This window comes from Ixodes scapularis, unplaced genomic scaffold (genome assembly GCF_016920785.2).
Source record: "Ixodes scapularis isolate PalLabHiFi unplaced genomic scaffold, ASM1692078v2 PGA_scaffold6__148_contigs__length_123643588, whole genome shotgun sequence".
Lineage (NCBI taxonomy): Eukaryota > Metazoa > Arthropoda > Arachnida > Ixodida > Ixodidae > Ixodes > Ixodes scapularis.
Genome location: NW_024609881.1, coordinates 18,969,610 through 18,994,745, shown reverse-complemented (window position 1 = coordinate 18,994,745; position 25,136 = coordinate 18,969,610). Strand labels below are relative to the sequence as shown.

General features: G+C 46.8%; 1 protein-coding gene across 1 annotated transcript in view; it reads left to right on the top strand.

Annotated features, from left to right (window-relative positions):
- LOC120844169 (lysosomal alpha-glucosidase-like) overlaps positions 1–25,136 on the top strand; it is a 37,725-nt gene that overhangs the window by 5,427 nt on the left and 7,162 nt on the right. The window contains exons 3-8 of the mRNA XM_040502919.1: positions 5,055–5,206; positions 15,172–15,320; positions 19,883–19,967; positions 20,833–21,014; positions 24,199–24,287; positions 25,076–25,125. Coding sequence (XP_040358853.1) covers positions 5,055–5,206; positions 15,172–15,320; positions 19,883–19,967; positions 20,833–21,014; positions 24,199–24,287; positions 25,076–25,125 — 707 coding nt within the window. The remainder of the gene's footprint in view (positions 1–5,054; positions 5,207–15,171; positions 15,321–19,882; positions 19,968–20,832; positions 21,015–24,198; positions 24,288–25,075; positions 25,126–25,136) is intronic.

Sequence of the window (25,136 nt, the reverse complement as noted above, 5' to 3'; positions counted from 1 at the left end):
ACTTTAAAGACGACTTCTTGGACGACCTCAAGCATGATGCCTAGAGGACGACCTCAATGACGAATTCTAGGACGACCTCGAGGGCGACTTCTAAGACGCCTCGAGGACAACGTTTAGGACGACCTTAGGGATGACTTCTTGGACGACCTCAAGCATAATACCTAGAGGACGACGTTTGGGACGACCTCAAAAACAAATTTTAGGACGACCTCGAGGGCGACCTAGGACGACCTCGAGGACGACGCCTAGAACGACCTTAAGGACGACTTTTTGGACGACCTCAAGCATGATGCCTAGAGGACAATGTCTAGGACGACCTCGAGGACAAATTCTAGGACGACGTTTGCGACAAATTCTAGGACGACGTAGCGTTTGTCCTGTGTGCTTCTTCGTCTTTTTGTCCCGTCTCTTTTGCGCTATTTTTAATATGAATGTCCACTACCAACTTGCCCAGCAGACCAAGCTTCTAGGACGACTTCGAGGGCGATTTCTAGGACGACCTCGAGGACATCGTCTATAACGACCTTAAGGACGACTTCTTGGACGACCTCAGGCATGATACCTAGAGGACGACGTCTAGGCCGACCTCAAGGACAAACTCTAGGATGACCTCGAGGGCGACTTCTTGGACGACCTCGACGACAACGTCTAGGACGACCTTAAGGACGACTCCTTGGACGACCTCAGGCATGATGCCTAGAGGATGACGTTTAGGACGAACTCAAGGACGAATTCTAGGACGACCTCGAGGGTGACTTCTAGGACGAACTCGAGGGCAACGTCTAGGGCGACCTTAAGGACGACTTTTGGACGACCTCAAGCATGATGCCTAGAGTATAACGTCTAGGACGACCTCAAGAACAAATTTTAGGACGACTTCGAGGGCGACTTTTAGGGCGACCTCAAGGACGAATTCTAGAACGACCTCAAGTACGAACTCTAGGACGACCTCAAGGGCGACTTCTAGGACGCCCTCGAGGACAGCCTCTCGGACGACCTCAAGGGCGACGTCTAGGACGACTTCAAGAACAACGTTTACGACGACCTCGAAGACGTCACCTAGAGGACGTCGTCCTCTACGCGTCGTCTTCGAGGACGACTTCTAGGACGATGCCTAGAGAAATTGAGCCTTTCTACTCTAGTAAAAACCAGCCCTATTGAAAATTCTATCAAGATACGTAATTTGGGACACTGACTGCCAGTCAGCAGCCCTGGTGGAACGTGCCCTGACGGTCCATCAGATGACGTCCGACTGCCACTGATGGAATGTCCCAAATTTCGTATGTGGTGGTCTTTGATGGAACATACTTGATGGAAGATGTGATTGTGATCACTGCTGAGCTGATAGGATAGGCTAACCATATTGCAGCGTTGCCAGAGAAACTTTTACATACTTTCGACTGCCATAGGATCACTGGAAGTTAACTTGGAGGAAAACAGCCCATAAAATGACAAGTAAAATGCTAAGTCAAACCTGTTGTATCTTTATTAGGTCACAGAAAACAACTGCCTTGAGCGATGCTCGATCTGAAAAGGTAAAACAAACCGCACTGTTAGAATAAATTAAGTTAAAGCAAGTGGGAACTAAAATGGTGGAACTGACAAGTGGTGATTTGGAGATCTTGTAGCAGGTAAAAACTGGTTTTGGGGCAGAGATTCTCACTTTGGGAGCAAACAATTTTGAGCTTTCAAGTCAAACAATTTTATACAACCTCTTTAAAAGTTAGCCCGTAGAAAAAACTGCAGTTGCTGGAGCATAGAGAGACTAAAGTCTTATGCCTAGAAGACCTGGCCTGTACACATATTTATCTATGCATTGAACAATCATACGCCGGCAATTTTGTAGACGTCTTAATTAACCTATTGGCAGTACCGATGGCGTCTTCAATCTTTGCTTGACGTAAAAAGATGTTGTGGGCTACTTTGTAGAGAGTTTGTATCACGGTGACGTAATTGCCGCGAGTTCGACATCAAACGGACACTTCTGTGTTGAATATGTCTCACAGTCCCCTCGCAGGTATTTAACCTGCTGCTGTTCATAGAACCCGCCGCTAAGCGGAGCACATAGCTATTCATTGCAATCAATATGAGCACCATTTTCACAAGACCCGACAACTCTTCGTTAGGCATGTGCAAATAATGAATTTTGAGTTTGAAGCAAATTCAAAGTGAACAGTGGTTTTGGCCGAATAATTTCGAATTGAATATTGAAGAGTTTTTTGCACCTTTCTCCACGCCTTTTCCTACTGTTACACCATTCTTAAACAAAAATTCTGCTGGACTCGCAAAAGTTGTTCCTAATTGCCCACTCATGAGCTCCGTTAAATTTAATCTAGCAATATTTATAGACTGCAGCCTCAGAACGTTCAGTACCTACATTGGGATGGAAAGCAATTGACAGATTTGACATAAAATTAAACCTATAAAGGAGCCCAGTCACACCTAATTCAGGGGATTTATATATTTTCTTCCTATACGAGAAGTTTTTTTTCAATTTTGAATTTAAAGTAAAAACACAAATAATAAACGCAGGTTTTTAGAACATCACTGCCTAACGTATACCCTTGCATAATAGCCATAGTTAAATTTTGAAGATTTTACTACAATGTAATATCAACGATCACAAAATTTAGTGCTTTTTGTGTGCGTTTTTTTATATACACCTGGCACGCAAGCACCATACTAGCTTGAAGGTGTGCTTTAATTTAAATTTAAATTTATTGACCTAGCTGGTATCCAAATCTATAGCAACACTAAAAGGTTTTCAACCTAAGAGGAGTGCACAATAAATTTCTTGGAATACAGAGATAATGCAAAAGCACAAACCATTCTTTTTTCTCTCGATCGATTCTTACAAAAACGACGCTTCCCCTCCATTCGAAATTTCTTTACATCTTCTTCAGGGTCTGAAAATTGTGCAATCTTATATTACATTATGGGTCATTACCGCACGTTCAAATTCGAATAAAATATATAACATTTGACCAGAAGTTCGAAAATGCTATAATAATTTGGAACCTAATGCCGGGGCTGAGGGTTTCTCAGCAATGGTGACAGGTGCTCATATTGAATTCGAACAAGGGAATTTCATCAACAAGGGCAGAATTTATAAAAAAGCTCGCATTCCGAGATGGCCACCTTGGATTGCTATGAAACGGTTCGCAAGCCGAGGTGGCCATCTTGCATGGCTATAAAGCGGTTCACAATGCCTTAAAATGAATGTACTTCATGACATCAAAAATAAAAGTGTGTACCCGTCCTTATTTCTTGTTTTTTTTTTCACTTTTGAAATTTGCGTTTTTTAGGAAAAAGGGGCATTCCTTTACAAACGGGCCCACGTGCACCTAAAGCATCGTTCAGAGAAACGCCCTCGATTTCTGAACCTTTCGGGACGACCGTATACACTTTAATTCACAAAACGTATGCGACTCCGTTGAAGCTAGAGAGCAAGCATGCATGCTACGACAGGCAGCCCTGGCTTCCACGGACGAACGCGAGCAGCAGACATATCTGAACTACGCTCGCGGATGCTTTTTGTCTGCGCTCTTCATGAAACAATAATAATGAGCTGCGACGCAGCGGTAAGGCCAATAGCCCACACCAGATAGAAAGGTATGAACTTTTTAGCCTAAACCTCTCGGACCTAGTCAAGAGCATTTCAGTATTGCAGCGCGATGTTCCGACAATGAGTGCATCGCTCTAAACAGTGCTTCGGCTGTATATGCAGTTAAACCAAGCACTCGTACATCAATCGCCGTATTTCAGTTCTAGTCACCTGCCATGTAGAGTACTTTCGCGTCGATAGAATCCTCCTTTCGTTCGAGCGTCTCCGGCCCAGTATACCTGGAACACCTTGTCGTCTTCAACTACGCCACTAAAGTTCCTTATGTAGTCGGAACTCACGACGGACTGGGTCTTGTCGAGGAGAAATTCCACGACAACATAAGCCATTGTAGAGCAGGCGGGCAAACAAACGGGTCGAGAGCGATCTTTCATGGAAGCTCGGCAAAGCCGCTATGGGCGAAGCGAAAGTGGCGTGTTCGGCGTTTCGGTGGGCAAACTAAACGAGTCGAGAGCGATCGTACTACATGGAAGCTCGCCGAAACCTCGAAGCGAAAGTTGAAAGTGGCGTGCTCGGCGTTTCGGTGGGCACGGCTTTTCGGTGGGCAAACTAAACGAGTCGAGAGCGATCGTACTGCATGGAAGCTCGGCGAACCTCAACGGACGAAGCGAAAGTAGAAGTGGCGTCGGTGGCGTGTTGGGCGTGTTCGGCGCACTGGTTCGGCGTTTCGGCGGGCTTCTGATCAGGGTTGTCGGGTGTCCTGCTTGTCATATCTCTAACATTAGCGGTTTTATAGGCTCAGGTCCCAAAATCGTTTTCTCGTGCACAGATTATTTACGTATCCATAGATTTGACGAAATAGTGGTATCCGAACGAACTTTACGTCCTTTGACCGTACGTCTGTCTGCACGTCAAAGCTTTTTGACGTAGAGTCAGAGACAATCGATGTACAATCAGAATCGCCACCAAGAAATCTTGACGGAATTTCGCGGCGGCCGACTGCACCAGGAAACCATCAGAAAGCCGACAAGCGGGGTCTGACTGGAGTTTGACGGTCGGTCAGAGTAACTTGTTGGCCAGTCAGATATGCTTGACGTACAGTCAGGCACAGTCAGCGGTCCACTGGAAAACATTGACTGCCAAACAGGGTTACATTGATGGATTTTTCCTTCGGGAGAGTAGAAAGGCTGGAAAGGTTGCCGCCATCTATGAGTGACGGCGGCAACCACAGAACCGGCACACCGATTTCTGTTTGCCACCGTCACTCATAGATGGTGGTAACTGTCCGGAGTTTTGTGTCAAGATTTGTTTGCCCGCAGACACGACACTGGAGAAACTAGCCCTTAACAGCTCCGCTGTAAAATTTCGTGTTTAAACACACCTATTGTCTCGACGTGAGCCAGGTTAAAGATGCCCCAACAATCAACGTAATAGAGTCAGCCGGTTGAAACAGCGCATTTATGTTGAAGAGCGGGGACTTGTGTGGCCGCAGCGATGCTCACCTTCAACATTCTGGGCGTTCCGCTGACCGGCTCGGACATCTGCGGCTTCTGGGACAATACCACCGTGGAGCTGTGCAACCGCTGGCACGCCCTGGGCGCCTTCTATCCGTTTGCGAGGAACCACAACGCCAAGGGAAACATCGTGAGTCGAGTACCGACTTATTGCGTGTTACAATTACACTCGGCGTCACTTTCACGTCCATGGCCGCCACGGTAATGCTCTTGGCACTCTCGGCGCAGTAAGAGGCAACGTGAACGACGCTCTCCGGGTATGCGGAGCGCAAGTTCGTCTGCTTCTTGCAGGGGGGTTTCGATGATGTCAGAACGCCCAGCTCCTATTGGATGATTGAAAGAAAAATAGGGGGTAGACCTCGAGGCATCAAGCATTGAGGTCTACCCACTATCTTTTCAATCAAAGCCATTCAGAGCTCGGAGTCGATCTGGCGTCAACGCAACTCCTGCGCAAGAAGCAGACGACTTGCTCTCCTAGTAAACCTTGATCTGCGGTCTGGCACGCCGTCTTTTGCGGTTGCCTGCTACGATCGCGGATGAACCGATCACGCGCAAAGAAAAGCGCAAAATCACAGCGCTTTCATTGCGCGTGATGACTTAGACGGCGAGAGCAAGCGCTCGAAAACGACGAGCGCCGTGACGGTGCATTTTTTGGCGCTGCTTGGTAGGCTAAGGTGGATCATAGCGTCGGCTGCGGTCAGACTTCGAAGGGAAATGGATATAGGGGTTCGTGTTCACTGTATACAGGGGACTTTTCTAAAAAAAGGAAAACAATTTAAAAAAAGAGGCTATGAAAACAAAGACCGTAAGTTATTTCCACGAGATAAAGTTACCTACCCCGTCAAAGGATGTCAAGTATGGAGTTTAAAGTGTTCATTAGCAAATAGTGACCTAAAAACTCGCCACTTATTTTTTTATCTATGTGCTTCAGCTGGCACACACCAATTATAAATGTGTTGCTCGTCGTCAAAATAAGCCATAGTATTGTCTCTTTTGCTACATTTTCTAGTGCAAGTGATGAACTTTTCTTGATGATAATGCAATTAGTGCAAAGGTGCAAGCGAACTGGACAAGAATGACGATAATAAGTCCCGGAGCAGGGGAACAAGGGGGACAAAGGACAAACACAAATCTCCAAACACAGCTATGTGACTGGCGCGCGACCGAAAATGTTCATTCTTTTCCAGCTCGCTTGCACCTTTGCATTAATTTCGTCATCAACATCAACTTAAAATGCAGACCGTTCATCCTTGTTGGTGTTAGACCAGTGGCGACAGATAAAACCTGTTTGCTCGTCTGACGCCTAACTCCTGCTTAGCTCAGTTGGTAGAGCATTCTGCTTCTTGCGCTCGCACCGCACAGACGTAGAATGGCTGGCTCCGATGGAGCAGTGATAACGGCCAACTCTGGCCGCGGCTTATCTGTTTTTTCGTCGACGGATGATTACCGTGTAGTTCTTCCTGCCCTGCCATCAGGAATCTTCGCTGCCAACACAGTCTTCCTTCACTGCGACGTGACCGGTCGCCCTTACCGGGTGGAACATTTCAGGGCCGAACTCGAACGCTTGGGCGTCATGAAGGAGACCGCAGCGATAGGTGCCTACCAGATGAATCATCTGTGGATGCTGTCACTTCACTCGGCGGCGGCCAAGAAGAGGCTGGTCGAAGCGCGAGAGCTTACGGTGAAAGACAAAAGATGTCTTGTGATCGACCCGGACAAGACCGAAGTCCGTCTGAAAGTGCACTGGGTGCCTTTCCCAGTCCCCGACGCCGCCCTGCGCAGGGTCTTCGAACCATACGGGAAAGTGCAGGAAATATCCCGAGACACGTGGAGGGCAGAAGGCTTTCAAGGAATACAGTCATCTACCAGGGTGGTTCGCCTCGACATGAAGCAGGGTGTCACCATCGACAGCCTTCCACACCAGCTCAAGGTATGCGGCGGTAACGTCTTGATTGTGGCTCCCGGGCGCGCACCGCTGTGCTTACGGTGCAAAAGAACTGGCCACATCCGGAAAGATTGCAGAACACCCCGGTGCCAGCAGTGCCGCAGATTCGGACACGTGACCGAAGACTGCGTCCGCACGTATGCCGCCGTCACGGATGTTACCATTCGAGACGAACCGCATGACTTCGAGATGGATGAAGACGAGGCAGAGGCCACAGCACGTAGCGAAGGGCGCGAAGAACTACAAGCTCCGACTGGTGACGTCCAGGAGAGCTTAGAAGCCCACCCTGCCACCGAGCCGGCCGAGGCCAAGATTTTGTACGAGGTCCTCCCGGACATCTCGGAGCGAGGAACCCAGGGCACGGAACTCGTTGCAGCTGTTGACTCCACAGAAGGAGCGGCGGCGAACTCCGACACCCTACTTGCGAACCAGGCTCCTCCACAAGAAGAAACTGCCGCCGACACCGTCGACCTGTCAAAGATGGACGACCTCCCAGAATTCCCACCCCTTGGCCCCTATCCTCCGACGGACCCTCAAGACAAGCCACGCAAGGCTGACCAGAAGTGGAAGGGAGGACTCTCCAAAATAGGACGCTTTAGTCCTATGCCCCGCATTCCCCCGGACGACCGGCGGCGCCCAGACCCCTCATAGGCGACAACCGGAGGAAGCACTCCGGGAAGGCCAAGTCTCGCTCGCAACACGGTGAACTTGACTTCATTGTACTTTCTGGTTCTATTTCATGTTCTAAACTATGAAGCAAGCTAAAGTTGCAACGTTCAACTCGGTTAGCTTAATTTCGAGAATAAGGAAACAGTGGCTGTTAAATTTGCTTCTGAAAGAGAACGCTGACATAGTTTGCTTGCAGGAGACCAAACTTTCTTCCGATGCCCATGTAGATGACATGACGCTTTTCTTTGATAGACACTTCTTTTCTTATCACGCGAGGGCGGTTGGGCACAGCGGCGGTAGCACTATCATGATACGTAAAGACAGAGGCTTCATAGTGTACCCCGAGTGGGAATCTGACAAGAACGGGCGGGTTTGCTCGGTGGAAGTTATCTGGCGGCATGAGTCGTTAAAAGTGATATCAGTATACGTCCCCAACGAAGCGTCGGATCGAAAATTTTTTTTCGACAATCTCCGGCAATATTTGGACACGCCGGTCAAAACAATTGTTGCGGGGGACTTTAACTGCGTTTTAAATGCACAGGATTGTTCGCGCGGCTTACAATCAGACTCAAGCCTTGCGGAACTCAGGAAATTATTACGCGACTTTGACCTCGTCGATGCAACCGACGGGTGTAAAGGCCCTCTTCCTGGATACACGCACTGGCAAGGCGATTGTCACGCACGACTAGACCGGGTATATATGTCCAGTGAGCTTACAAGTTCGGTCACTGCATACAAGGTGTCCCCAGTAGCCTTTTCTGACCACGCAATGGTCACGATGCGAATAGGAAAAGCGGACCGGCGAACGAGAAAGCCGCTCTGGTGGAGCTCTTGGAAACTTAACGAAAGTTTTCTTGACGACGAGAATCTGTCCTCTCAGATAAGAAATATTTTATCAGAAGCAACTGCGGAAAGGAAAGTTGACGCGGTAGTGTGGGAAGAGGTCAAGGAAAGAATTAAACTGCTCTGTCTCGAACACGGACAAACACAGGCAAAAAAAGGGCGCGAAACAAAGTATGTGCTAGTACAAGCCCTTGAAATGCTAATTGCTGAAGAAAACAAAACCCCTGGAGTCTTCAGGGAAGATATACGTGATTGCAAAGAGCGTTTGCTTCACCTAATGGAAAGCGAATACAAAGGCGCAATGATCAGATGCCGACTCCGAGCACAAGAAATGGAGGAAGATCCTTGCAAAATTTTTAAAACCATAGAAAGAACTCGAGCCCAGCGTAGCAGGATAGACGCACTCAGTGTCGACGACAAAGTGCTAACAGAACAAGAAGACATTGAGAAGGAACTCGTAAGAGTTTTCCAACAACTATTTACTAGGAAAGACGAGGCGGCAGACATCCCGCTGGATGAGTGGTTCAAAGAGCTCCCAAAGATCCCCTCAAGTGTAAGGAAACGCATGAACAAAAAGATCACGAAAGCTGAAATCGAGAGGGCTATAAAAGAGCTACCAACGCGAAAATCCCCCGGGGTGGATGGTCTAGGCTCAGCCTTCTATAAAAAGTTCGCTGATATTTTAGCTCCAATGCTATGTGACGTGTTTGATGACATCCTTCAAAGAAATTTACTTCCACCTTCTATGCGACAGGCACTAACGGTCCTTATTAAAAAGAAAAACACGAACTCCGACTCTCTCACATCGAGCAATTTAAGGCCAATCAGTCTCCTCACCACTGATTACAAACTACTGGCGAGAATACTAGCAAAACGCTTGGAGATGGGTCTTAAGTTTGTTGTAGGTGACCACCAGGCCTATGGCTTTAAAGGGAGGTCCATCACCTCCAACGTTCACACTATGCGTATACTTACCGAAACCGCTGAAGCGACAGGCTTATCCGCAGCAGTGCTACAAATTGATTTAAGTAAAGCCTTCGACAGGGTTTCGCATTCTTTTCTGTTCAGTGTACTCGAGGCCTCTGGTGTCGGGAGAACTATAGCCAAATATATTAAGCTGTGCTATAAAGATATATCCACGCGATTATTGATCAATGGAATAGTAACTGAAAAGATAGCAGTGCAAGCCTCTGTTAGACAAGGCTGCCCGCTCTCGCCAATACTTTTCTCACTTTATCTTGAGCCTGTGTGTAGAAAGATTATTAACGATAATAGAATTCAGGGAGTCTCCCTTGCCAGAAATGCAACGAAAATATTAGCATACGCAGATGACGTTACTGTTGTTGCTGCATCTAGACATGAGGTTGTCCTCGCCGTACAACACCTCCTTGATTTTTGTGAAGTGTCTGGGGCTGAAATGAATCACGAGAAATCTACAGGCGCGTGGCTAGGAAATTTTGATGTAAAGCCAGAGCGTTTTATAAATATTACCTGGAGCTCAAGTATCCAAAACTACCTTGGTGTTAGTCTAGAACCTCACTGCTTAAGTACTGGCAAGGGAGGAATTCATCTCAACAGTTTGAGGGCCAAAATGCTGGACTGGCGCGGCCGAAACCTTTCTATGCTAAACCGTGCCTTTGTTTGCAACTCCGTTTTTTTCCCTACCGTATGGTATGCGGCTCAGGTTGTGCCGTGTCATGCAAGCGAAGTCCATAAGATGCATCGTTTTTGTGCTACCTTCGTCTGGAATTCTAGTTTTGAACGCATGAGACGCGCAAACATTTTTATCGGTCAAGCCAAAGGAGGTTTCGGAGTCGTGAATCTTGAGATCAAGCTAAAAGTTCAAAGGTTTTTATTTTTTCGTGACCAGCGTAACTCGGTCATAGTAAGATCATTCGTAAAACTTTGCGGACGTTTTTTAGAGCGCAGCTCTTAGGGGCCCGTTTCCGGCTTGAGCGGCGTCGCCGTCGGCGTCGCCGTCGCCGTCGGCGTCGGCGTAACCGCGCGGTGCATCATGCGAAATGTCCCATAATGCACCGCGCGAGCCCCCCACCGGGGTCACGTGACCTCGTGGGGGGGCACGTGACCCCCCCCAAGATCACGTGACCCCGGTGCATCATGGGAAATGTCCCATAATGCACCGCGCGAGCCCCCCACCGGGGTCACGTGACCTCGTGGGGGCACGTGACCCCCCTGAGGTCACGTGACCCCGGTGCATCATGGGAAATGTCCCATAATGCACCGCGCGAGCCCCCCCACCGGGGCCACGTGACCTCGTGGGGGCACGTGACCCCCCCCCGAGGTCACGTGACCCCCCGAAGTCACGTGACTCCCCTTAGGTCACGTGACCCCCGCCGATGTCGCGTGACCCCCCAATGACGTCATCGTGACTGATGACGTCACCGACATCCACATCGTCATCGTCATCATCACTGATGACGTCACCGGCATCCACATCGTCATCATCACTGATGACGTCACCGGCATCCACATCGCCATCGTCATCATCACTGATGACGTCACAGGCATCCGCATCGTCATCGTCATCATCACTGATGACGTTACCGACATCCGCATCGTCATCGTCATCATCACTGATGACGTCATCAGTGACGTCACTGATGTCGTCACCGGCATCCACATCGTCATCGTCACTGATGACGTCACCGGCATCCGCATCGTCATCGTCATCATCACTGATGACGTCACCGGCATCCGCATCGTCATCGTCATCATCGCTGATGACGTTACCGACATCCGCATCGTCATCGTAATCATCACTGATGACGTCATCAGCGACGTCACTGATGACGTCACCGACATTCGCATCGTCATCGTCATCATCACTGGTGAAGTCTTCAATGACGTCACTAATGACGTCATCGGTACCCGCATCGTCATCGTCACTGATGACGTCAGTGATGACATCATCGGCATTGGGGGTCACGTGACCCCCAAGGTCACGTGACCCCCAAGGTCACGTGACCCCCCCTGGTTAGTTTAACCCCCCCCCCCCCAGTGCCCTTCCCTCCTCCTCCTCAAGAGCTGCGCTCTAATTCGTCGTTACAGGGAGTTGTAAGCAGCTTTCATACTTTTTAGCCCCCTGGCTTGTTGTAACCCTGGAAGGAGCGACGTCAAGTGCAGTACTGAGGTTCTATAAAGAAATCGCTGATGCCATTAAATTTTTTGAAGCGCGCTTCTCTCGGCAATGCCTGAGCAAAGTGAAAAGAAAAGCGCTATATTGGGACACCATAGACACTGTCTTTCCACCGCCACTTTATCGCTCCTTCCAAGGGACCAGTGAGAAATCCACAGTCTTTAAGCGCCTCCGAAATTATCCCGTCCGAAAAGCTGCAATGGACTTCTTTATTTGCTTTCACACCGAAGTACTGCCAGGGAAGACGTGGCAGGAGAAAAAAGGTTTTTTTGTTCCGTGGAATTTGAACTGCGCACTGTGTCCAACGCCAAAGACTCTGCAGCATGTCTTCATCTTCTGCCCAAATGCAGAACTGTTCTGGGCGGACTTACGCTCTAAACTGCAAGTTGATTTGTACATGGACTGGCACAGTGCAAAATACCTCGAATTCGGCACTGGCCCCGACAGTAAATGTTATGAAGTACTTGCTTTGCTCGGGTTGCATGCAATATGGAAATCCCGCACAGATCACCTCTTGATTCTTGAAGGGGGCAAGCCGGCGTGGCGCCACTTTGAAGAAAGCTTCATGAGTACGACCAGCCTCGTTGAGGCAGCGAAAAGCTGTGAATTAGATGGATGGTCTGATTTGGCAGCGCGTCTCAAAGCGCCAAGGTCACTTCGAAGCCAGAGGTGATGGGTGCTGTTTTGTCAAACTGGAACGCTGAGCACTCCCTACGTCAATATGTGTTTTTAACCATGTACATAGTGCCCATTTTATGTAAATAAAAAAAAAAAAAAAAAAAAAAAGCTCAGTTGGTAGAGCGCTCCAGTGGAAATGGATAGGTCCCTGGTTCGATACGGACCAGGCGGATTTTGTCGGTCGCGCACCAGTCACTAGCCGTGTTTCTAGATTTTTGTTTTTCCTTTGTTTCCCTTCTCCAGGGCTTATTATAGTCAACTTTTCTTCGTTAGATTGGATTCCAAGGACAAAACTGATTACTCGTTTTACTCAATGTTTGTCTGTATATTTGCTTTGCTGGGTTTTTTATTGTTCTGCCTATGGCTATGACTTGGCCCGCTAAAGTTGGATAGCAGTATCTTCAAACTAAATAAATAAATTAATTAATTTTCTGGTAGGCTGTCCTGTGTCCACCACACTGAAATAAAAAAAAATGCCGAAAACTTCGTACTGAGACAGCTGAGTAGGGCGCGCCTTTTCAATGGCCACGCGACCCTTATTGGCTCGTGGTGGCCCGAGCCGTATCTCTGTAGATTTTTTTCATTAATTGGTAAATATGCCTCAAAAATAAGGACTAGTCATTGGCCGAAATTGTTTCAATTACCTTGGGCACGATGATTGACAGCTCTTGTGACCAACCATTAGCCTCAAATATTCCCCTAGTGGAGCAGTGAGCTTAAAAAATATCTTCCAATCACCATTTCTAGGTAGAGATGTATTTAAGTATATATTATTTCAGTGAGCCAGAGTTGACATTTGCGACTCTCCGTAACTAAAAGGGCAACGCACGTAACGTTGTCATAACTCGACATTCACAACGCACTCAAACTTTCTTTTGACTGCACTCGTGACCGCGGCTACGACGGAGTGGGCAGTAAAAACTGCGGATTAGGCTTCTTGGAAGTTTTAACCGAAACATCGAACACGCACCACACATTCTGACGTTCTGCAGGAATCCTTTCTTTTATTTAAATAAAAGAAAAGTTTCCTGCAGAACGTTACAGACTACCACGGACGTGAGGTTACGAGTTCAAAGCGACAATTAGCAAAGTAATTACCTGAAATTTTCTAAACGTTTACCCTCTTAAATAATAAAAATAAACATCGAAAATAACTACCTGCATTCATAGTAAACCTGAGAAAAAGAGTAATTAAAAACGAAATTCTATCCACGGGATGTACTATCAATGTCATTCACCAACACGCCTGCGTTTTTATTTTTATTTTCTTTGTAATATTACCTATTTAGACGGATTTAATAAAATCGCGGAAAACCCTAGTGAAAAATTTTTGTATGTATTAGAAATGTGTGGGTTCAGTAAACGAATGTGATCAAATAAGATCATATAACAGCATATAAGAACCTTATAAGAACATATAAGAACAATGTAGGATTATATGAGTAGTTATAAGAAACTTCTTATCAGTTTCTTATAGTTTCCTATATACTCTTGTACGGCTCTTTAATGCCCTTATGTGATAATATTTGATCATATGCGTTTATTGGGGAAAGGTATGTTTGGCACATAGAATATATTTCACTCGGAAACCGAAAAACCGAAAACTTGAGTTGTCTTTGAAGGACAAAAAAAAATGCGAGCTTCCCGGAAATAAATATCCCTTATCTACAACTGCATGTTTGTTGTGTTTACCCAATACACATGTCGACTAAACTGTCCATGATACTGCTTTCTTCGGAGACCACACCCTGTAGCTTGTTTGCTTCTGTTATCGGTGCCGGGACCCTTAGCCGGTAAAGTTCGAGATTCGCAATGTCAGCTGAATTGAGTGACTGCGGCCACCAGCACGTAAAAACAATGCCTTCGCCTTTTCCCTCCAACGGCATTACAAGCGGATCTACGCAGCGCGCCGTCTAGGTGGCCTCAGCATCGCCGACAGCGCCTCGTGGAGCGTCGTGGAACGTCATGGAACGTCGTACAACGAGCACGACGTTATCACGAGGCGTCAAGACGCAGGTGTTTGCCGCTTGGCGGTGACTTTCGTCGATCCTCTGCGTGACTGCCGCTTGGGGCGGGAATCCACTAACGATGGCGTGATGCATATATGACGTCACGCATGACGTCGTGCGCTTTCAGTTGCGTGGTACGTGTTGGCGCAGCCAGCATTGAGATCAGAGACACTACTTGTTGCTTATTTTCACTTCCTCGGACGAAAAGCTAGAGGTCGCACCAGCATAGCTCTACGTGCGTACGAGGCTATAGCCTTTCGTTTCGTTGCATGCGAGATCGCGCGACAGGTTTCTTACCACGTACGTAGCCGTGCATCTGACAACGCGGCACAAATGTTACCTGTCGGAGAAACCGACTTCAGTTTCTGATTATGGGTAAATAACGATTGCGAGCGAGCATGTTTTACTATTTGTGGAAGGTACTCATCAGTGTGAAATCAACCATTTGTACCCATCAGTGTGAAATCAGCCATATTCCCGAATTTTTTGTTAATCGACCAGAGTTGCTTTTTAGGAACTACGGGCACTAGCTTACCCCGGTCCATCTTCTTATTGCCAGTAGGTGGGTGAGACTGCAGCATAACTCGGTAATAACCGGAAACCAAGACCGTCTTTATAAGGAGATGTGACCCCTGAGTGTGAATGCGGCTAGCAATCACGTGCAGACGTAGGATTCGTGGCCATGTAATAAATGCAATTTGATTTCAAGGGTATTCAATTCATAAGAACCTGAAGTCCCACACTTGTGAATTTATGGGTCGCATTAACGAACGCGGACGCGCCCTGCCTCCAAGGACCAAGACCCCGTGGCCATGGGAAGTCAGGTGGTGGCGACGGCCAAGAAGACGCTCAAGATACGCTACTGCTTCCTGCCCTACCTGTACACGCTCTTCTACCGCAGTCACGCCTTCGGAGACACAGTGGCCAGGCCACTTTTCTTCGAGTGAGTCCACTGAATTACTTGAGATCAAAAATCAATGGAAGTAAGGTGATCCACAGCTCTGATTACGAAGCAAAGTATCACAACACACTAAAATGTGTGACTCCTTAAAGTTCTCTCAGGGCGGCGCCATTTTTTTACCACCGGGCATTTCACCGAGTTTGGCGGAGTAATAGTGGGAGAGGGCACCCGCTTGATATTGATAGCAGACGACAAACCGGATATCCTCAATTTTTGGGCAGCGCCCGTGGGCTGTAGCCAGGCTTGTACGCAATGAGTTACAACTAACTGATTACTTGTAGTCAATTACATTTTATTGTATTTTAACTCTTTAATTACTTTTTTTTCTGCCGGTAACGTTCGCACTATTCGCGACTCCAGCGACCTATAGGGGGCGCCACCACCATAAAAACATGGCGGCTGAGTCCAGGTCACGTCGGCTCGGCCGGGCCACCTGAACAGGGGGCGCGTTGAATTTAACATATTTTCTTTCGTTTAATTCCCAATTTTATAGGTATTTGAACCAGGGTATCGGAACAAAACGAAAACCAAAAACGAAAAACGAAAAAAACGATATTTTTTGGCGGAACGGAAACGTAATCGAAACGTTATTTATTATTTTGTTCCGGAGTGAAACCGAAAAATTTTCTTATCGGTTTTCGGTTCAAGGGAAAATATCAGGTATTTCAGTAATTCGTTTCACGCAGCGAAGGCAGCGAAGAGACTGCCGTTGGTTTGTACCATAATTAAAGAGAAGACAAGCAAGCCATCGCCCCCGCGTCTAAACTCCGGGCGAACAGGCATAGCAAAAACAAAGACAAAAAATACAACGAGAAACAAAAAACATGACGCAAGGCGCCATTGCTTCCCACCAATGAGAGCGCGGTGACGCGACGCTTGGCTCTTGCGCCCTCTCCCTCCATGCTTTCTTCGGACGACACAGACAGGCAACAGATCACGGCAAGCGCGGGAATTTGTGACCTGGCGTTGTAGAAGTCCATCTTTTGTTTTTCTACGGATACAGCAGTCTGAGACTCTGTTGCAAAAGTGTACTTCTTCATCCCTGTGGGCCTTCAGGGCCTTCTCGGCGCTGAAATTTATTTTATCGGACCAGAGGTCTTGCCTTTCACCGAGCACACTTGATGACGTGCTGCTTCTGAGATCATGCTCGGGGCCTTGATCATGATCTAATTCTCAAGGCAATGAACATGATCTCAGAAGCAATGTCGTTTCCGCGGATTCCTCTAGAGCGCCTGAATTATCTATTTTTGTGTAAAAATAAACGTTACGTTCCTTTTAAGTTTTGCTGCGATTTTTTTTTTGCATAAAAAGAAACCGTTACGAACCGTTATGGAGCATTATTTTTTCGTTCCGGAGCGGAAACGGAACGGAACTTTTTTGTATGGAACGAAAATAAAAACGGAACGAAAAACATTTCGTTCCAACACCCTGATTTGAACTGAGACGGTTAAGTGTAGCCAGTGGACATAAACCTGCAGAGCATAGTTTTGTTTTCCAAGTGTGTTTTATCTTATTTTTGTGTCAAACTTTCGTTTCGGAGATTTCGTTCGAAACCGAAACTACGGGCTCTGGAGAGACGGTAATATACTAATCAGTTTTGATCATCTAAGGAAAGCGGCAATGACTGCAGAATTCTCCCACCGACGGTAACTCTCAGCCAACTCGCATGCCTCGACCATGCGACTTATCTGTCCGCGAAATCGAGCTTTTTGTGCGTATCCGCGTTGAAGAAACAGCTTCAGTCGTCTGCTCGGTCAACAGCACAGGCTGAAGGAAAATTACGGAAATTAAGCAAGCGCTTCTTGAGCCGAGGAGCATGTTAACCTGCTGGCGCCTCACTAAGCAGCTGATACTCGCATTTCAATCCAGGTTTTAGTAGCATTCGAAAAGTCATTTTGACGAGCGGGTTATGTATTATATTACATACTATGTCCCACCAAAGCGATATAAGTATATTCTTCGGTTTGAAACATGAGCTTAGTTAACTAGCTATTAGGTGAACTGCTGAATAAAAGTATATTTGACAGACAGAGAGATACTAAGTTAAACTTAGCCAAATGGTTCTAGCCGGTAGCACGGAGAAGAATGCGGACAAACTGAAGAGAATCTTCATTGGAGATTCACGCAGAACCTCTCTGCATTGAACATGACTTCAAATCGTGAACGAAAAAAATTAGTATTTTTGTGGCCGGTCAGCCTGAGCAATGTAGACGTATATTTCTGTTGGCTTAATTCGACGGGGGTATAATATAAATATTGAAGGCGCGATAGGTCATAATGCCATGACAGCTTCTAACGTTGCGAGACGCGTGCCCCACCTATTGAAAGCAGATAATTTCCCTCATTCATCATTTGCAGCGAGCAGGTTTTTCTGAATCAAGTAATTGCGAAATCAGCCCAACTCCTTCAGAGTGGTCCAGAGGATTTTTCGGCGAAAAGCAGCCAAGATGAATAGCCAATGCACCCACCGGCGTGGGTGGCTCAAACTTGAAGCTAACCGAATACAACCAAACTCAAGAAAAGCAGCTATCGAACTTTCCCATTCACTTCACTGCAACATTAGTGTTCCCTCCAGTGAAATGCCTCGTCCGTCGTCCTCCCACTGTTCTACATCCTTCTAAAGAAACCCCTTATCAGTTACCCAGTAGTCGTCACTTTGAATGCGATCGAGACACAAGTAACAAAACGTTTTTCCGCGAATCCTCCCCATCCAAGAAATCGAAAACACGTGATGGAAGGAAACAATCTACTGAGGCTTCGCCACACTAATGAACACTCAGGCAAACTTAAGAAATTTTCGGACCTTCGTGAAATTACACGGCTCGCCACCGCGTCGACAACACGTGTCCGCGAAAGCCACCAGAGACGCGGAGGGGCGCGGAGCGACCTGGACCGGCTGGTTCCCGATTTTTTCGCTTGGTGGCGTCCGTTTCGCTGGAGTCGCGAATTTCAATTACCATTTTAATGTAATCAATTACAAGATGATCCATTATCTTTCCGAAAGAGCTAAAATTTTTAGTTGAATTTCTTTATGTAAGAAATCGCTCTGTCTGCTAGTGCATCACTCGTCTATGTTGCACCAGCGTTGGATTTATTGTTACCCCTAAACGACTAAAAAAAATTAGAGGACGCTTAAGCTTTGCCTTTAAAAGTGGAACGCGATAGCGTTATCGGGCCCCGTTCGTATCGCCTTCTCATTCGCTTTTCACGTTCTTCCTGCCAGTGAGCAGGAATTGCGGAGGGCCCTGCCTCGTCAGTAGCGTGTCTGGCTCGCAACCGGAGGGTCGTGGTTCTGAATCCCGCCTAAAATTCTTCCAAATTTTCTTTAAGGCAAATTAATTGCTTTATGAAGTGAAATCATTTGAGACATGAGGCAACCTCTAATTCGCATTACGTGACACGATTTTTAATCGCTTTCATTCCACGCATGACGTCATGTTTCAAGTAAGCGTTGTAAGTTGCTTGAAATTCCCGCGCGAGACCATGTGGCTCCGCGCGATGTCAGAGTATCAGATGTTTGAAAAAACACGACCTTTTTTCCCCACCCTAAATTTTCACGTATGCGCCATTCAAGGGGGGTCAGGACATCTCCAACCTTCCCCCCCCCCCTTTTCCTCTAAATCCGCCAGGGGGACAACGCCGATGTGCTTCAAGCACTGTTTGCGCATTGTGTTAGTTGCATTGCGCGCTCGGGTGGCGAGATAAAATGGGCGAGCACAGAAAGCTTCCACTGCTATTCACAAAACAGGTCTTGTCGGCACACCTTCGTATAAATTGTACAAACGACAGTTTGAACGATCGCTCACCCTATGGCGCTGCGTGTCCGCGAGGCAGCGGCTCCACCGTTCCACGCCCAAGGTCAGCGCGTTGTACGCCGCATATTGAAGGGAGCGAAGAGCGGCGTGCGTGCTTTCGCATTCACAACTCATAAGAAGTGCTTAGGTGTACCTTGAGCCTTTTCTTCTTTGTTATGGAATTAAACGTTTCTGACTGACTGAATGACTGGCGTTTTCCAAAGGCGTTCTAAATGCATGGCAATTAAAGGGCTCTTTGCGCTATTACGTAGCCTAACGTGATAGTTACGCCGCCTAAGGCCACGTCACGTCATGGTACCACGTTAGTGTTAGCTGACGTCTGCATCACGTGATGTCACGGTGCCATATGAAGTCATATTACCACGTAACGGTGTAGCGAGACGTCACACTTTCATATTACGTCACGGATGACCTATAAATTTTATGTATTTAGAGTTCCTTTAGAATGACATCACAGCGCTACCTGACACTGTGACGTCGAAGAGACTGTATGCAGATATACGAAAACTCTAAGGTGTGACCCTATTAATTTAATGCAATTAGAATGAGGCGGGCGGTAATTCTAGGTTGAGTGTTCACTCCCGATATCACGGTTGTCCCGTTTAGTCTTTTGTGCGCGATACATGCACACTGAATCGTTTTGAACACAAAAGGTATAAAATGCGTAACAATATCGTCGTCTACGCTATGAAGCTGACCTTCTACATATGTCGCTTTAAATTAATCCAGGTTTCCGAAGGATGTGAACACGTTCGCCATCGATTCCCAGTTCATGTGGGGACCGGCACTGATGATCCTGCCTATTCTTGAACCGGTGAGAAGTTCCGTTTAACGCGTAAAGAGCGCGAATGACAAACAAGGACACAATAGAGTTCACTGTACTCCGTTACATGCAAATACTGGGAATGAAGAAATAACTCAGCGCCTTATTCCATTTTCGTCTGTTTCTTCAAATATGACGGCAGATGTGTAAAACAAATGATTAAGGCCTACTGTCACTACTGCTTTAAAGGAGCTGTGCAACGGTATTTAATTGGAATGGTTTTCTCTCTACACGAGCTTACTGGCACACATGGGACTCAAGGATACTCACACGCAACGCCATTGGCCAAGAAACTCCTTTGTTGCGGTGTAATTTCAAGGACAAAAGCGATCATTTTCGTTCAATCTCTCCTTTGCAAAATTTGGTGACGTAACTCGGGGATCGCAGTACACCCCAATGACGATATCTGAATGCGGTTCATAGATTGGACCCGCGCATTGCGTGGGCACTCGACTTGGGCTCGTGACAATTGCTAGCTCGAGAAGCATTCGGGTTGTGACCCGTGTCCAATCGCTGCAACGACGACAACAGCCAAGCCATAACAATGTCTGGAACTCAGCGCGTGTCCTGCGCTTTGCCAACCCCAGCGCGTGGCTATGATCAACACTGGCGGCATATAATCGGCTCCAGATCACGTGGCCGCTTGTTCTGGCTGAGAGTTGAGGGGGTGAACGCTGCTCGTTTTTTTAAATTTTTTTCTGGGACTTCTATTGCGTAGGGTGAAAAACGAACGCGTGTTTCATAGGTCATTAACGTTAGGGATCCGTTTTAAGCGGTATTTGTGCACAGTACAAAAATTGTTGCACAGCTCCTTTAACTGCTTCTGAGGCCATAAACAATAAACGTTCCTCCGCAGAACATGACGGACGTGAAGCCATACCTTCCCCGGGGCATCTGGTACGACGTGATGCTGGGCGCACCGTTTCACAGCGCGGGCGAGGACTTCCAGATGACTCCCCTGAACGATACCCTGTGCCTGCTCATTCGGGGTGGCCACGTGGTGCCGTCGCAAGAACCGGCACAAACAACAGCAGCTAGGTAAGCAAGGTTTGAAATAAACGTCAGGAAGCAAAACCCTATTAGGCCGTAAAAAGAATCGTTAAAGTGCAACGAGTTTTGTACTTTCCGTGAGTACTGCTTAAAACTAGTCCTTGACGTTCATCACCTACCAAACATGCGTTAAGGTGCAACCCCACCGATAATGACGTTTCGCTACTTCTTAGACGATTTGGAACTTTTTATGCGTTTACTAGCGTCATAAATGTAATGTCAAATTAAAGAGCCCTTATTTAGCTATACTTTAATGTTTCGACATTATGTTTATCCTTAAATGTTACTTTGTTTTCTAGCGTTTAATCAACCATACTATAACATATTGAAATTTTGTTCTCTCAAGTTTAAACCTCCCAACGTCCACAATAATTTATGTGAACGGTCGGGGGACACAATAAATAAAAAACGTAAGCAATAAACTGTGCGAAGAATGTATATATTAAAAGAAACGATAAAGTTTAAAATTGTGTTATTTTCCCGTGCTATAGCAACTGAACTACGAATACAAATTATGAGGCATTAAATTACGAAACATCCTTCAACATTACATTTTCTAGAATTTATATATCGATATATTACTCGTGAAGTATAGTATTTGACCTCAAACTTTTCCCCTTCAGTCACGGCAAGTTGCAGTTTCTTAATATCGAATATAGACGGCGACACTTGTTCTAGGGTAGCTTGATGTGCAATTGCAGGGGTGTGCCGCTTGGAAAGCCACGTGAAGGATAGAAAGGGCGCCACGTGTTTGGGTGTCAGGTGCCTGGATGCTTTGCATTGAGCGAGTCAGAGATGTCAGATCAACAATCGCGAGGCTGCGCGTACACCACAGCTGCTTTTGCGTGCGCTCCACTGTGCGTGCGTCAGTATATACATGTCTGACGTGATCCAAATCAAATAAGCGCCATGAAGGGGATTCCGCCACGTATGCCAAAACAAAACAACCCTTTCCGAAATCAGTTTGGCCGCATTGATCACTATCATTACCTGAAGAATGGCATCTGTACCGTACTAATGGCGGCCTTCTATTGACTGATGAAAGGCGTTGAAGATGCTCCTAAGCGGATGATGCGACGCCTATACACTCGAGGGATTAGTACGATGAGACGCAGGCATAGAATACAAAAGCTTCGTAAGCATTCATTCCTAACTTAGATTAAGTCAGTCTGTTGGTGGCACACAATCGGCTCTAAAGCCCTTCGGTGTTGAGAATTTTATTGAGGCATCGTTCTGACTGAAGTAACTGGACCGTAGGAAAGTAGCGCCAAGCTTACCGTAAGGTCGCCGTTTTGGCTCATTAAATGAGCAATTTCTCCTTGACCTCTTCATTCTTGGTGAGCGGATCTCGATTCCCTGGTAACGGGTAACTTTATAGAGATCGTTTCTTGCATACCGAGAGTTTGCTATTCACGTAGTTTTGAAATACGTAAGAACAATATAGAGATCCTTGGAGATGGGCATGATTGATAAGTTGATGGCATACACAGTGCCAGAGACGCTTATATAAGCGAGGAACGCCTTCAGTATGATGATGCTTTATTGTCATGTTAGTGCGACTGGATTAGAACGACACTCTCAAGGCTTCGAAGATTTGAAGGGGCCAAAATGGCGATTGCCAAAGTTATGGTGACCGATTAGACAATCACCTTGCGAGGTTTTGGTCGTCTGTATGTAAGTATTTGTTTGTGTTCTGCTAGCAAGCAGGGAAGGCAATGGCCCTACTTTCCTCGGATCTTGTGACTTTAGTTCTGACCAGCTGTATATTCGCTACCATTGAAACTGAAAGTGATCGAGAAACAACAACACAGTTACGATTCCTCACCTCGCGAGTGTGACCTTGCCCGAAAATACAAGTTCATTACCACCATTGGTATCGCAAATATTAAATTAAAAATTAAATTCAGTGCCACGAGGTGGCACTGAATTTTGGGAAGGGTCACGGGCGTACCAACTGGGGAGGGGGGGGGGGGGCAAGGGGGCGTTTGTTCCCCCCCCCCCCTAGTTCTCAGAGTGGAGGGACAAGGCATGTGTTTTGCCCTCCCCCCTCTCCCCCCTGAAACAGCCGCCACTGGGCAGGGCAAACACTGGCCGGCGGCACCCAAGGGATACCAAGGGCACCGCCCCCGGCACTGGAGGGGAGGGAGGGGGGGGGGGGGGGGAAGGGTCTGGTTTGCGCCCACTCAAAAACAAGTTGGTACGCCACTGGGAAGGGTCTATTGCAGAAATCATTTTCGCAATCAGACTATGGCTTGTCGGAATGGTTCGAAAATATTTTCTTTCACAGCCTCCTGAATAGCGTTTGCCTGGCAAAGTTATTAAAAAAAAAAGTAACAACATTAAAACGCCTTGAAGTTGCCTGTCCGCAGGCTGCAAATGACTAAAGCCAGGGTCACACTGCTCTGCTCATACCAGCATACAAAAGACAGTCTACAAACACGCGTCACCGCAATGTTCGTGGTTTGAAAGCCGCGTGCCAAGTTTCCTCCTCGAACTCATTGCCATGCGGCATTCGAAGCAGGAATTTCGCGGTGACTCGCGTTCGAATCTGTATGCAGACTGTCATTTGTTTGATGTATAAGCAGTGGGACCCCGGCTTAAGAGAAAGCTAAAAGAAATCTTTTGCAGGGCGTTTCTTTGCTTCTTGCGCTATGGTGGTTGGCCGCGTAAAAGCAGTCTGAACCATGACATTACACTCCTTAATTGTGCAACCCAGTGGTGGTCCACGTAGATCATGGTTATTATTGTTAATAAAAAATGGCTATAAATAAACAAGGATTATCTGTCAGTGTTCGAGCAACTTAAAATTATATATAGATGTTTCTTTTCTCTATTCTACATAAAGTAAAACTCGGAATCAGAGCCCTAAAGTTTGCTTCTATTGCGACATTAACAATAGCCCTTTCCGATTTTAGGACTATATCCACCGCCCAGCGTTCAGTAACTTGATTCATTTTGAATTTAAAAGTGTAGCGGACGAATTGCGCCCTCAACATAATTTGTAATAAAATCTCGACAAAGCTATAACTGGAGCTTTACAGTTTTTGTTTGAATTTACGTTATTTGGAGATAAAGACTACCAGGTCCTTTTATTGTTGTTGTAGTTGTTGTCATTTGATGAAATCTTTTCGTTTTCCGTGAAAATTTGCTTCCTCTACGACTTGATACGCAGTCGCCTTAAACCCTTCAACCTGCTTGTGGCTCAAAACCGAGACGGGTTGGCCTCAGGAGAGCTGTACTGGGACGACGGAGAGTACATCGGTACGTTACATTTCCCTCCCCCTTCTCGTGAGCGCACGCCACCTATAGTAGCTGGTGCATCAACTATCCAACTCCGCCATTGTTTGGGCACGCAGTCTGAACACCTATTGAACCCGAGGGTTGTGGCAACGTTCACTGTACTCTGCTCAACTCGTATCAAGAACCAGTACTCCATATGCGCACGCTTCGTGCACTAGAAACGGTGGCCAAAATTTTGTTTGACGAGGTTTTCAAAAGGGTCCATTGATAGTTTTTAGACCTATATGTCAGAAGCTTCCATTGTTCTCCAACGCGAAACTTTCCCGCCCTTGCCCGCATGCACCTTACTAGTATACAATGGCGTACAGACAGTTGGATGCAGCGCTCAAATAGTCGCTTAATGTACATTAAGAAACAAAAGATAATAGAAAACAACGGTTTTGTGTTTGGATGCCTTTAGAGTTCGAATGTAAATACGGAAGTTGAATGTTGAAAGGAGCACTTATACCGCTCCGGTTAGCTCATATTTCCGTTTCAGGCGTCACTTTCAATATATAGAGTCTTGAAACAGAGCCGCGAAAGCCTCCTCTTTGCCACCAACAATGCCCTTCCAGCGGCTTTGAAGACGGTGCTCTACCGGGACACTTTACAGACGTGTTGTCGTTCGTTATTAGGGCACCCCGAACTACATTATCTCGCGCAACTATGCTTATAGGCACGCTGCAACACGGTCGTTCCCCTCGGCGGAATTTCCTAAATATGGGAGAAAATCTAGCTCGATCTTACTCAATATCACAATTTTCTCCCAGGTTCCTACGAGAAGGGGGAATACAGCCTCGTCAAATTCATCGCCGTCAAGGTAAAGAGCGA